General features: G+C 38.6%; 1 protein-coding gene across 5 annotated transcripts in view; it reads right to left on the bottom strand.

The window, feature by feature from the left end:
* The window catches only part of FNBP1L (formin binding protein 1 like), a 60,141-nt gene that overhangs the window by 44,135 nt on the left and 1,048 nt on the right, over positions 1-14,958 (bottom strand). For 2 of the 5 annotated variants that reach the window (XM_030279184.4, XM_030279186.4), the window contains exon 1: positions 12,749-13,093. The exons of 1 other annotated variant lie outside the window; for it this stretch is intronic. In XM_030279184.4, coding sequence (XP_030135044.4) covers positions 12,749-12,772 — 24 coding nt within the window. In that variant the 5' untranslated portion in view covers positions 12,773-13,093. Of the gene's footprint in view, positions 1-12,748; positions 13,094-14,958 lie in introns of those variants that run through there. 2 more of the 5 variants (XM_030279185.4, XM_030279188.4) reach the window with 2 other exon arrangements.

The following is a 14,958-nucleotide window of genomic DNA, read 5'->3' as shown; positions in this document are numbered from 1 at the left end:
CATTTTGTGTCATCTGGAATTAAATACAGCTTTACTAGAAATGGCTTTTAATACACTGTCCTTTAAAGATAGTGCTTAAATGTGCAGTTTATGAGATTATCTAAAACATATTTACTGTTGTTTCCACTCAAAAAAGTTAAAGCAATGACAGCTACTGAAAAGGGTTCCTCATATGGAAATATTGATTACTTAAGCCTTCTGAAACACTAACATGAAAACCTTCAGCAACACCTCTACAGGTGCTGCAGATGTTTTATACCATGTTATAGAGATGACAAACACAGATCATACAAAGCCCGGAAGAAAAGTGAACACATCAGAAAGCATGCTGTACCCTGAAGATGGCCTTACAAATAAATTTGTGTAACTTGTACTTCTTCATTGTTAACTTGTCATCCTCTTTATCCATGTCTTTTCCTCATAAAATAGAAGGTAATACTAAGCAGAATACAGAAACCAATGCTGCTGAAGCAACTAAATGAATTGTAACATCAAAGGAAAGAAAGATGATTAATAAAAATCACATTAAATAGTCTAAAACTGAAAATGGAGTAAGTAAATTGTTAGGAACTTCTAGCAAATTAAGATCAGAAGAAACTGTTTTCAGAACAAAGACAAGCAGAATCTGATGGAAAAAAATAAAAGCCATTCAAGATGTTAGGGTGCCATTTCCTGCTATAAACTTACTATTGGATTAGCTGTAATGGCAGAGACTATCGAAAGATAAAGGATCTAACCACAAGCAAAGCCTCAAACCCCTTTACTACAAGCAGGAATGCACAGATTTTTAGTTAGAGTTTTCAAGTACTCTTATAAGCTTTTTGCAAAATACAATAATATTTAAAAAATATTTCTTGCAATGAGGTTAAGCTGCAAACTGTGCCACTTTGAGATAATTTAAATCAACTGAAAATAAATGAAAAATCTGCAAAGTGCTCTTGAAGAAATGCTTTAAAATTCGCCACCTTCCTTAAAAAACAAAAACCCCTTTACACCATATGAAACATTGTTTTACATTGATTAAGAAAAGACAGGAAGAACATTATGAAAAGCTATTTCAATATTATGAAAAGCTATGCCATCTTCATAACAGAGTCGGTAGTAACAGTCCTGAAAGGATAACAGGCAACATCCAAACAACTGTTAGATTAACTAGGGAGATAGGGGAGCATGATCCTCATCCCACAAATGACAAGTCAGCAAAAAAAAAAAAAAAAAGTCAAGCCTCTTTTCCAATGACATAATGAAGAAAAGCAGTCAGGAAAGCCACAATTTTCAGGTTTGACTTAGTCTGATTATGCCTGCATGATTAGAAGTTGAAATGCTAAGTACAAAGTACTGCAAATAGTCTATGAAGATCATAAGAAACATTTACATATAAGGTCTTAAAATTCACATTTCCCAGCATCCAGTATAAATAAACTAACAGCTGTATTCCCACCTAATACGTGCATAAAGGCCTGTAGAAGCTCTCCTTTCAGAATTAAAATTCAAGGTTGTAACTTGAGTTTGGAATACTGATATTCCATGGTACCTCATTAATGTAAAAAACATGAATCCTGGCCATTCAGCACAACTACCTTAAGACAATTACATGTTTTCTCAAAAATTGCAAGGGATTTTCTACAAATGATGTCCAAATGTATTCATTACATAGCCCACAATTACAGCCTTGAAGTATAAAGCAGACAGAACATGGAAAATCATTTCATCTAAGAATCACTAAGCTTAAATACCACTGGCATCTCATCTTTAAGAGTATTTTAACTCTTTTAAGAAAATTATTTCAGTTCAACTATTGAAATTTCGGTGAAACTGGACAACAACCCCACAGAACCAAAATAATGGGACGTCACTGGGGCTAAGCCATCCAAGCAGGAAGAGCAGGTAGCACACTCTGCCTAACACTGCATTTGTTTGCACCTACCACAATTTTAATATATAGAGCCAGTCCCTGCTTTTACAGAACTCCAATTCCAATCCATTAAGTAGATGCTTCTTCCAGTACAAACTTCTTGCACTCAACTACTCCTACCTCACTGCTTCTCTCTCAGAATTCAGAACATAAAGCTGGAACTTGGAGAAATCCACTCAGATCTCTCAAGTGCTAAGCTAGCACAGGAGGAACTGTAACACTGCTTCTGGAAAGATGATATTTATTCTCCCTAGCACCAATACCAAAGTGAACACGTTTCTTAAAAAGACATTTTTGGAAAGAAGTTACCCTTGTTATTAAAGAGAGGTCTTAATATTAACAGGGTCTCAATCTTGGGGAGATAAGTTTAAATATCTAGTTTATGTGATTGCAAAACCTCAGCAGAAATAACACAAAAGACCTCACAGCTTTTACAAAACAAAGAAGCAATCAAGATAAACCAAAACAAATAACCCAAAACCCTGTCTCCTCAATCTCAACCTAAACACTTAATCAGACCACCACACCTCTTGCTGCAGAAGTAAATATTTGAGTACCATGCAGAGCCAGGATACTTCACAAAACAGCACAGCTTGCCTCACATGGTGACATTTCTAGTTAAGTTTCATAGAACTGTACAGTCTACATTCCCCTCACATTACTACAATGTAGAAAAATCTCAAACATTTGCATTTTCCTGATAAGCTACTATTTATTTTCAAGAAAATAATTTTTCCTCTTTAAACATGCCATCTTCTTAGACATGAAACCTAACCAGATATTCCAGTCCGGTTTTTACCATTTTATTACAACATGCTGGAGAACTTTTCAAGACAAGTTCATCCCTTTCTAGCCCTCCTCCAAACAAATTTGTAACACCGTGACCATATTGCATAGATCTTGAATGTCATCATCTGTTGTTTACTCAATTTCCCAAATAATAAAAACCACAGTTACTGAGATAAAGCTTTTCATTAAATAAATTATAAATACTCTGAAAATAAAATTTTCATCATTCATATATCCAAGTACATATCTTTTTTCTTCTAACTCACAGTTCACAGCAGTCAAAATTCATAAGGCTGAAAAAAGATCCATTAAATTGAAGAAAATAAATTAAATTAAAGAAAATAAATCAGTAATTATTACTGATTTAAATAATGCTGTGCATCAACTACAAGCTACAGGTAGAGCTAGTTTGCAAATATTCCCTTTTTCAAAAACCAAACATTTGAAAATGTCCTGATAATACAGTATTTAGTCTCATACACATTAATGAGTTTCACAGATCCTATGAGATCTTGGCTCATAAATGAACAAGTATTGGTAAAATTAAACATGTAAATGAATACCTGCATTATTAAGGTCCAAATAAAGTAGGTATTAGGGGCATGAGGGAACCCACATATCACTCTACAGAACAAAATTGTTTTATCAGTCATCCTTAGAGGACCTTCAAATAGTTTTCCATTTACTAATCACAAATTTGAAGACGTTCTCAGGGAAAAATTAAGATAAAACATTTCATTTAAAAGCATATAATGCACATCATATCTTTGCAACTACTGCACTTTGCTGGTTTATGCCTTTTACACTGAAGTCTCAAACTTTAACCTTTCTTTCACCTGATTATTTGACTTCTTTCCTGAATCTTAAATGTATGTCCACCCTAAAACTTGTTAACAATTCCTCCTTTTTTTTTTTTTTTTTTTTTTTTTTTAAATCAGTCTCTTTCTAGCCATTCCAGTATCTGCTGTCTTTAGGCATTCTCTACCCACCTCCTTTCTCAACCACACCACATCCTGTTCTCTGGTACTGAGAGATTATCCTTTTGCCCACATGTTTTTCACCCAGCACTATCTGGGCGCATTATCTCTATCACAGCACACATTAGCTTCTTAACCTCACTTTCAAGGGCGCTGCTGGCTGATTCTCGCTAATTACCTCATCATACCAAGGGATTATTGTTTGCTTCGCTTGAGACACCAACACTCCCTTGTAGTTTTCAACCAGTATTTCCCGCATTCCCTTAGGTTGTTTGGGTGCTCATCCCCTGCAAACATGACAAGGGTCCGCCCCACTGCCACCCTCTGCTTGCACGGCTCACCCAAAGAAGCAGCTCCGAGGCTGCAGCAGAGATCACTGCCCCCTGTGCTGAACAATACTGGGTTTGCACAACCCTCGTTTGGCACCACCATTACATGACCCAGCCCCTGCTGGAACTCAAAGTTAGCTGGATTGAGGATGCTATTTATATTGAGTTTGTATCTGTAGAATGCTGCACAACACAAGGACAATACGTAACTAATGGTGCTAGGTCCTACGTAAATGTAAACATTAAATACACTCCCATTATTGATTTCAAATGTCTAATACCCTAAATATTCCTCTAATTGTGATGGACATCATATAAATATGGGAAGAAATTACAGGACAATTAGATGTCATAACAGATAACTGAAGAACCTTTTATCCATTTACTGTAAGGATTAAAAATGTTGGATATTATAAATATTACAATTTCCTCTTCCAGATTATTTCCCTCCTGTAGAGATAGCCAACTGCATTGGAGCACAGGTGCTCCAACACCAATTAGTTTCCCACTCACTGCCACAAGAAAACCCCATGCCATCTAAACCAAATGCTTATTTGAAGATACTATTAGAAAAGTAAAACATGACTGACCTCCTCTGAGAGAACGGAGGCATCTGGGGTAAAGATACAGTGTACAAGAAGCATACCCACGTAGTAAACATCCTCCAATTGCTCTACCAACCAGGATATACAAAGTGAGGTTTTCACACCCACTCCAACTGGGCATCCATCATGAGAAGGAATCCAGCACTCAAATGCTCTCTTCACAAAGGATTTACAATGCAGATGGAGTTCCAAGAGGCACACCCATCTTCATCACCTGCACTCACATTTGGTTACCTCAAGTATGCCAAAAGTTAAGGCTGCCTCTCAATTCTCCAGTGTAATTGCTGTCATATTTCAGAAGTTCTTTAGTACTTAAATAACTCCAAATTCAAGTGGATGCAATTTCATTGTACAATGCCGCAAAAGTATCTTTTACTTAATATGGAACTACAAAAAAGCATGTTGTACTATTTCTCCTGTACCAGCCAGGGAGAAGCGATTCACACGGTACTTGCCTCTGGAACAAACATTTGTGAGGATCCAAATCACAGAAACTGTACCAGCTACTACATAGTAAGTAAACTCTACCCGCTCCAAAACCAGGATGAAAGTGCACGGATTACTTTCAACATTTTAGAACACCATATTACCGTGCCCCTACACATAAAGAATGTTAAAGTATTCTACAAATATTGCTACGATATGTATTTGATTAAAACAAATGAAGTATATTCCAATTTTACAACCCAACTAACAGGGACAAAAAGTAAGTTTATTTGCCCAAGATGACACAAGAGTTCCACATTAAAGCCCAAGAAAGATTTGGGTCTTGCAATATTAGCTTTTTAGCTCACAGTAAGACTGCATTTCTCCTTCAAAATATGTAAACAGTAATAAAACTACAGGCAAATGTACAAAGCACGATGCCAGAAAACAGTTTAATTAGTCTAATGCAAAAGTTCATCTCAAAAGACAAAGCAGAAGCAGAGTTCTGAATTTAAAAAAATAAAATCAATGAAAAGGTATTCATGAATCTTGCATGTAACTATTTCAAATGTCCACACTGTAGATATTTTCAGAAAATTCAGTACACCTAAATTCAGCCCTTTCCTGTTCTAGTCACCTAGCACAAAATGCAATACTCCTTCCACTCTCCTCTTAGACTAGAGCTTGTAGCTGAAAAAAACCCCAGCAACGCATAAACTTATTGCAGATAATTCCATAAACAAAGTCAGTGCAGAGGGTCTGCATTTTAATGAAAACCAGAAGGCTTTTATTAGTACAATACTTTTTTTTTTACCCTTCTTTTCCCATCCAGCTGAAGCACTGACATGCATGTGAAGACAAACCTCCAAATTTTCTGCCAAGAGAGCACTGGGACCAGGGTACGTAAACTCACTAGGGGCAAAATGAAACAATCGGACAGGAATTTCACTTTCACTGAACAGTTTGTTCACCATTACAAGGAAAAAGCTGAACATATCTGGACTTCAGGGAATTATTTTCTCTACCAAAAAGAATTCAAGTTCTTTAAAAAGTATGCACATGTTGCATGAACAATGAACATTTAGTCTGAATTGTGTTAAATAACTTCCCCTCCACAAAAAAATAAAACACCCTATGCTACTCAAGTACTAAGTTTACCAAGAACACTAAAAAGTGCTCTGCAAATGTAAGGACTGAAGTATTTAAAGATGCTATATTAATAAATGAGGCTCTCACCCAGATCAGTCCATTATAAGAACTAATTTTAAAACAATACTAATTAACTTTTAGATATCAGACTTATTTCAGTACATCTACAGCATCAGTGACTACATGAGAAATATCAACAAACCTTCTGTCTTCCAGCATTTACCTGCAAACAGCTGAAAGCACCAATCCTACCTGCTGGGGCAACCCTCAGCTCATGAGCACATTGCCAACAGACTTTTATCTTCCCATACTTTTTTTCATCCCAAATTCTGAGGGATTTGTGATTCCAGAGATCATTACTTTGATAGATAAATGCTTTAAAGAAATCCTCAGCTTGGCTGAGATAAAGATCCTGCAATCACCAACAACCTTTTTACTATTCTCACTCAGGAAATCAAATGAGAGCTGCAACATTTAAAATCTTGATACAGGCAGCTCTTAGATTTTGTACTATCAACAAGGATACTGCATACATCTTTTACAAGACAGCAATACTTTTCCAGTGTTCAGAATTTCCAGATTAGTAAAGTCCCGTGTATGTTTGTACAAGCTTCACTGAAAAGCATATACACTTCCAAATACATAAACAAGTGGGGCCATAAATAAAAACACATGCCTTTTTAATAGATATCAGATGATAAAGCTTTCAAAACTCAAAAAACCCCACTTTCTAAACAGACAGCCAAAGACACATGTATGCATTCTTAAATTATGTTCAACATCAAACCCAAACTGATAGAGTCTCATGACAATGACACACCCCTTCCTGAAAAAACCAGTAAAAGGTCAGATGTTTATGAACCAGACAATTGCTGGAAAAATATGGATAAACATTTCCAACTAAAACTCAGTACAATTGTTTTCACACCAAAGCCAAAAGTAACTACACTTTCAACAACCAAGTATTTGGTCCTTACATAACTTTCTAGCTGGAAATCTCAGGTCTTCCCAAGGATGAGGTAAGCCACACAACACTGCTTGTGAAAGACGGGAACCGCACAGAGATCAGGCATTTTATGCAGCATGTCACCCAAGACACGGGACATGTGTAACCATCCCATGCATCTGGAAAACACTGTAATCTTACACTTCAGCCACAAGACACATTCCTTGCACACATTTGCAGACCACAGCAGCAAGAGTACCCACTGAAGAAAGAATCTATACAGAGTACTGTTCGCAAGCTTTGGGTTACACTGACGGAGAAATCTGGGCACAAAAAAAAAATCCACGTTCCATCTCTCAAACATCCCCGTTTCTTCAACAGAGTATGGGTCAGCACACTGGAAAGTAAGCTTACAAATATTAAGATTCAAAAGCACATAAGAACTTCCATATGGGATATGGCTTAATATTTAGAATTACTTACAGTGGTTTTTTTGTCTGTATTAACAATGCTAGTAACTACATAGCTATGTCCACATTAACAGTCAAGAAAGGTGTCTCAGTTTCAGGAGAAAAACCTTTTTTTGCTTGGGAAAAAAACTTCTATTTAGCTAAAAATAAATTTCCTAATCTAGTGAACAAAAATTCAATAAATTACTACAACAGAAGTATTCTATATAATAGCTACTTTTTGAGGCTAACTCAAATTTACATTGTGTGAATGTTTTTCATATATAATTACACTTGACAACTTTTAAGATTAGACAACATCACCACATGATTTATCTTCTACAAAAAAAGGCTAAGATTTCAAAGCAAGAAGGAAACAATGTCTGAAAGCAGGACTGAAAGCATAATAAAAGTTTTAACAGCTTTTGAAAAATTACTGATGCAACTGAGTTATTCAATATTTTTAAAAACAGAACTTGGGTTTATGCACAGAATGAATTTTGTTCAAGGAAAGATTAAAAAGAGCACATCACCAAATATTCTTTGATCTTTCTTTGGTCCAACATAAGTAATTTCTAAAATACTACTCTACAGTGCCAGTGGTTTCTTAATTATAAAAGATGGTGTGCTTCTGGCCCCAAGGAGCTCACAACAATAGTATCATTAAATCTTCTATAGCCATTTCTTTTTAATCATGAAATCTCAGCACAAAAAGCCCTCAGCAAAATGTCTGTTTTAAATATTTATCAAGAGGTGAGAAACAGATGGCTAGACTGGTTCTACAGACTGAAAATGTTCTGACATGGAATTCAAACTCTTTTTCTGCCAACTGCTATTAAGGAGTTCACAGGGGTTGGAACAACAGAATGTGCATCCGAAGTTAAAAAACATCCTTCCTGGTTGGTTTTTTCTTTTTAAAGAGACAGCACAACTCTTTAATTAATTTCCAAAGAAGCCACTACAGAGTGCCAATCACACTGTCTCCTCTCATTAAACCAAGAGCTTCATTATCAGTTACACTTCAGTCTCCAAAGCTTAGTAAGCGTTTAGCATCAAAACAAATGCACTACATACTCGATTTAACAGCACAAGATGGCAATAATCAGATGTATTTTTTAAATATTCTATGTTAATACTACTCATACACTTTACACCCACCATGAAAAGAGCTCCAGATGTACAGAAACACACACAGAACAGATGCTCACACTGAGAAGATTCTTAAACATATCATAATCTATCATATTATTTCAAAATATTTAAAGTTACTAAACCCCACCCCAATTTTAGTCCCATCTATCTATTCTTGCCTTGGACATTGCAGCACAGTGTGATAGAAGTCAAGGCACTTTATAAAGCAAAAATACAAATCAAACCACAACTTCCATGCATAAACCCTCCTATTGTGTGCAGTATTTGAAAAAAGCATGACACATTCCAAAAAGTTAATTCTGAAAAGTATCTGTATCTAAATAAAGAGCAGCAATTTTCTATCACTAATGAAGTGTAGCAGCGCTATTTTATGATTATATGCCACCTTTCCTAAGATGATTACTGCTTTACAAATGTTATCTACAAAGAAATTATATATCAGAGATAGGAAAATTTGGCACTCATTAATAAAATGTATTTCAACTGAATTAGACAAGACTTGCCAGTGCTCTTCTACTCTGTTCTAACCCTTATGAGAATATTATGCAAAGCAGTTCACCAAAGTACCTTGGGTCCTGTGTGGTCATACCATAAGGAACACGCTACAGAGTGACCACAAAGGTACACACACTGATGAGAATAAAACCATTAGTTGAATACTACTTTCAAAGCATAATCAAATTATTTTACTGTAGTAAGAAAGCAGAAAAGGAGAGCATATTTCCCAGAGCACAGAAAATGTTGTGGAATTAAACAGTTCTAATCACAGGATGGCTTATAGGATTTGACATTTATTTTGTTATTACTACTTTACATAATTATGAATTATTATTTCATTCAAAGCTATCAAAAGAAATACAAGGAGCATGCTTTTTGGCCTAGACACACTGAAAAGCACCAAGTGCTTTAGTCTAATCAAGACATACCCATTTTGTACAATGCACACTCACTTCAGAGAATGGTGGTGTACTTGTTAAAAAAAATACTTGCTTGAAAAACAGCTACCTGATTTAAAGAATTAGAAAATACTGGAAATCAAAGAAAATTTTTCCTTTGTCTGATCTCTGATGTAACCATTTAATTAGCATACATATAATTTCAATAACATAATTGCTATGTTTAATAATTACTACATAAATACCAGACATGAGTTGCTTTCCTTTTCCCCTAATTTTTCTTCTGGGTCCTTATTTGTCTCTATATTCATCTATGCTCAGTTTTTTACCGTATCAAAAACAGAACTGTGAATCAGCATAAAATATCAAAAAACAGCATGAAGAGATACAACTTAACAAGGCAGAGTTAAGAAGATATTTAAAAAGTCTGATACAGAATCATTGAATTTGCTTCAATGAATTAGCGAACCATATATATGTAAGTGCAAATGTTTCTAAAAATTATGATCTAGATACCAGATTTAACCCTGAAAAAATCCATTTTATGAGCTGAAAGCACTAATGAAGGAGAGCTTTAGGCCCAATGAGGTGTCCAGAAAACCTGAGTAGAAGAGCTCTCTGCAGCTGGGGACCGAACACCTTGTGCCCTACTGCCATCAGCAAACACAGAGCAGCTCGGGCTGCCTCCTGAAGCTCCACTGATGCTCGTAACAGGGAATGATGGAGGAATTGCTACAGCAGAACACAAATATGTCTAAAAGTTTATTTTCATCTTGTTCAGAGCCCTGTCTTTTAAGACCCACAATACTGTTTTTCCTTGTGCTTTTAACCTAGATTTAAGATAATTCTTAATGAATTTGATTTTGTGCCAGATCTCCAAAAAAGTAATCTTTACTTGCCCAGCACAATTAAAGTTTAATACTTTTTACAGTAAGTGAAGCACTGAATATTCTTCTAAGAAACTAGTTTGATTCATAACATAGTACATTTTTTGAAGTATGATTGGACTCAATCTAAAAAAATGTAAAAGGTACCCTGTAATGTAAAAACTTGCATTATCAAAGTCTAGTTACATAGTTACAAACAGGCCATTTTATGCAGGAAGTTACCTCAGTGTAGAGTTGCAGGTCATCTCCAGATATCAAGCAAAAAATACATTAAATTTTGCTACAATAAAAGTATTGCAGTAAAACATTTAGCTTCAATTTCTGGCATTTCTTTCAACTAATGCATAAGAATTAGTGACTTACGAGAAAAGAAATATAGTAGGTCAAAATAAACTTCAGCTAGTTTCACAACACCGTGAGTTAAATGCCCATCATTAAAAGGAAGTCTAAGGTCAAAATCCATCTTTTTTAATATGTTTCTTAAACACAGGACAAAGACAAGCACTTTCACACAAAATTGAACACAAGACAGAGTATAAAACTTTCAAGTGTCATTTACAAGATGAACAAAAAAAAAAAACAAATACAATTAAGAGGCTGAGAAAATGAGCCGATATGAGTAAGCTAAAACTAAAGCAATACATACCTGAGTGCTTACAGTCAGTGCTCACCCAAATGCCAACCCCACTCTCCTTAAGTGACACTCACCCCTCACCTGAAATTCATACAGGCATGAGCTGCACACACACTCTTGTGTGGCCAATATAAATCACAGCTTTTACTTACTCCTCACCGCCAATATCACAACAGTTTTAGATTTCAAGCCTGCTACAGCAGTGTCATCAGTACTCAAAAAGTGTATTTTGTCTGAATTCTCACCGTGCCTACAAATCCAAGTAAGGTACAAGGTACTATGCAAAACACTAAAGTAACCCCTAAAGACCTTTAAATTAGGCTTCTCCGCGTAGCACACGTGATGCTATTACATCTTCATTTTGCATAATCAGACACAACTTAATTCAGGTGGCTTCAGGAGCTCCGCGGGCACTCCCAGTCCCCGCGCCCCACCCAGGCACTCCGCCCGCAGCGCCACGGCCGCCCCGGCTCCTCGGGCAACCACTTGTCTCGGTGTGGAGCAGATCTTTGCTCCTCTAGAGACTAATAGCCCTGCATTATAAAATACTGATAAAAGTATTTGATTCAACACCAAAAAAAGAAAAAAAAAAGGAAAAAAATTAAAAAATAAAAAAACAACCTAAAATGCTAGGTCCAGAATAAGTTCCTGGACCAGACTTCAAGCTGCAACGTTTAGCTTTCTGTAAATTTTTTTTCCTAGCACAAAAGTCTCCGCTTCACAGTCTTTAAAAGCACGTAAATGCAGGGCAGGCGGCATTTAAAGCGGGGACGTTAAACACTCCTTGGTACTATTCTTTTCTATGCCTAAGCATTCTCACGATCAGCGTTAGCTCCAGCAGCAGGGAACCTGACAGAGGAGATACAAGACGCCACCAGAGCGAGCAGACACCGCCGTGCTTCGCTCCGGCACTCCCCCGGGAGAAGCCCCTTCTCTGCCGTCCTTCGGAGGGAAAAGGGGAGCTTTAAGAAAAGACCTAACACGAGACAGAAACCGCCTGTCTCATTACTGCCACTTCTTCGTCTTTAAAACAAACACAATGCAGTGTTAGCCAACATTCTGCAGTACTTTTAGAGACAAAGCTATACAGTAGCTGCCTCTAGTTAGGGCCGGCAGCTGAAAACGCTTTGCCCCTCTGAGCAGCCCGGCGCTTTCCGGGGGAGCAGCAGCTCTGCCGCCGCCCCGAGGCTGCCCGGGCCGCGCCGGGCCCCCGCCCCGAGCCGCGCCGTGCCAGGAGCGCGGTGAGGGCCGCGCCGCCAGGCCCGAGCGCGGCGCTCGCCCCGCCGCGCACAAAGCGCCCGTCCCGCCGTGACCGCGCCGGGCGGGCGGAGGGCGCGGGGCCGCCCCGGGCAGCGCCATGGCCGCGCAGGCGGCGCGCGCACCGCGCCCCGGACGCGGCGCTCCCGCCCCGCCGCGGCCCCCGGCCCGGCGCCGCCGTCCTCCGCCAGCGCCGGACCCCCGCCCCGCCCCGCCCGAGCCGAACAAAGCGCAGCGCCTCGGCTCCGGCCGCTCCGCGCCTCCCCGGGGCAGCCGCCCGAGCAGACAAGGGAAGGCGGCGAATCTCAGACACAATGAGAGGCGAGCCGGGACTCACCCACAGCTCCGTGCCCCAGCTCATGACTGCTCCGCGGGCAGTGCCGGCTCCGGCAGAGGCGGGGATGAGGCGTCGGGCGGCGGCCGGAGAACGGGGCCCCCCAGGCAGCACCGGTGCCCTCGGTCACTGGGGAGAGGCGGCAGCGGCGGCGAGGAACGACGTCGCTCCCAGCTCCAGCTCCGCCTGGCTCGGGAGGGGAGCCGCGGAGGAGACTGGGAGAGGGGCGGGTCCGGCTGGAGCGGCGGGGCCGGGACGGGAGCGGCCGGCGCTGCCCCGGAGCCCCGAGCGGCCGCGGGGCGAAGGTGCCGCGCCCGGGGCGGCCCCGCGCTGCTACTCATTAACGAGGCGGCGGCGCGGCTCGGGGCTCCGTGTCCCGGCCGCCTGCGAGGCCTCCCCGCCTCCCCGGAGCGCTGAGTCACGGCCGGCAGTGGCGGGGTCCCGGCTCGCCCCCTCCTCGCCGGGCACCGCGCCGACACACAGACGTAAACAGCGATTTTTGTATTGTTTACATCGCAGCCCTATATGGATATCACAAATTGAGATTTTAGGAAAGGTGAGGGAGGCAGCTGAGGGAAAAAGCTCATTTTTGATAGAGTACTTGAATGAATCATACTGACTGTAACAGGGACTTTCCTCAGCAACTAGAAAAGGACAGGTGTTAAATCCTTGTCAAAGATTATTTTTTCCACCAACGTGTTACAAAGCTACTAATAGAAAGCAAATGTTTTGAAAGCTACCTGAATTAAATTCCCCTCTGAGGGCATGATTTCTTTATTTTCCTCTCCTTTTTGCTTAGAAATAATATTTATAAGGTGGGATAAAAAGTCAATAAATACTAAAATAATAAATACTGCTAAGTCTCTATATCATGAAACAAAAATTACTTAAATCATTTTTTCATTCCCAAGTCACCTTTCAGGTAATGTGCCTTTGCACCACAGTTTAGGTTTAGTTCTATTTTTAGTTCTAGTCATGAACCCTCCACATTTTAGATTCTGAAGATGAGATTCCACATGTGGGCACAGTTCAGTTGAAGTCTGGCACATTAATTTGGTAGATTGTATTAATTACTGAAACTATTCAGCAAGGAGAACATATATTGAGGATTTAGGTAATGAAGTAGAAATATTGATTTATAATTTTCATAGTTCACATATATGTTTAAATTCAGTCAACTTACATGGCTTTCAGAATTGGCAAAAAACAATGTCCATTAAATGCTAATAAGGTCAATCAGCCTTTTGCTTAGCTACCAGCTTGTCGCATATCTTAATACAATTCCTAAAAAAATATAATCAGATGATATAATGAAATAGCATGTGTTCAAAACACAATGAAGTAAAAATTAAAATAATAAGTTAATTTTGTACTTTTTCAATGTTCCTCTTGTAAATTAATACCTGTAACTTGCTGCACATGTAATAATTTTAGAAAGAGGCATTTTGACATGTTTTAATCACACAGTAATCCATACTGCACTGTGTCCCAACCAAGGTTTATAAATGCATGCAACAATTTGGGCAGCTTTGGTCTTGGATGCCTGATATGGCACTTTATTTTTTTTTTAAAAGGAACACTTTGAGAAATAAATGTACACTGAACCTTTAGTAGACACTAGAGGCAAGAGTCTTGATATGAATTTGAAATTTGTTGGCAGGATTTTTCACTTCCTGATTATTTCAGGAAAATTCAGATTTGCAATTGTTTCAGTTTAGCCATCTAAAAATGAACCCTAGAAAAACAACTTTAGAGCTAAAATTTTCAATTTTAGAAGCCCCAATAAAGTATTGGAAATTAATCTACTGGAAAATTGATCCTAAGTTCTAAATCTATGGAGTCAGAAGCATTGGAAATCAGGCACTTAAATGGCACTCAAATTTAAATACTGGCTTTTCATTGCATTAAATATACATCAATAGAGTTTCAATGCATTATACAAATATATTTATTTATTTATAGTTGGTTGATTGATACATGAACCTTCTTTAATTTAAGAATTAACCAATTACTCCTATTTCTGCAAAACATGCAATGCCAACATTCTCAACATGTCAGAATTTGTTTTCTATTTAGAGCAATGTAATAAAATCAAATGTTTTCTGGTGATCTGTACATATTTTAGAAGAAGGAGACTGCAGCCTGTGTCATGGGTACATTAATACAATATTTAGCTACTTAGATATGCTTAAGAAGCCTAATTTTAGCAATGA

Source organism: Taeniopygia guttata, chromosome 8 (assembly GCF_048771995.1).
Source record: "Taeniopygia guttata chromosome 8, bTaeGut7.mat, whole genome shotgun sequence".
NCBI lineage: Eukaryota > Metazoa > Chordata > Aves > Passeriformes > Estrildidae > Taeniopygia > Taeniopygia guttata.
This window is presented reverse-complemented; position numbering and strand designations above follow the sequence as displayed.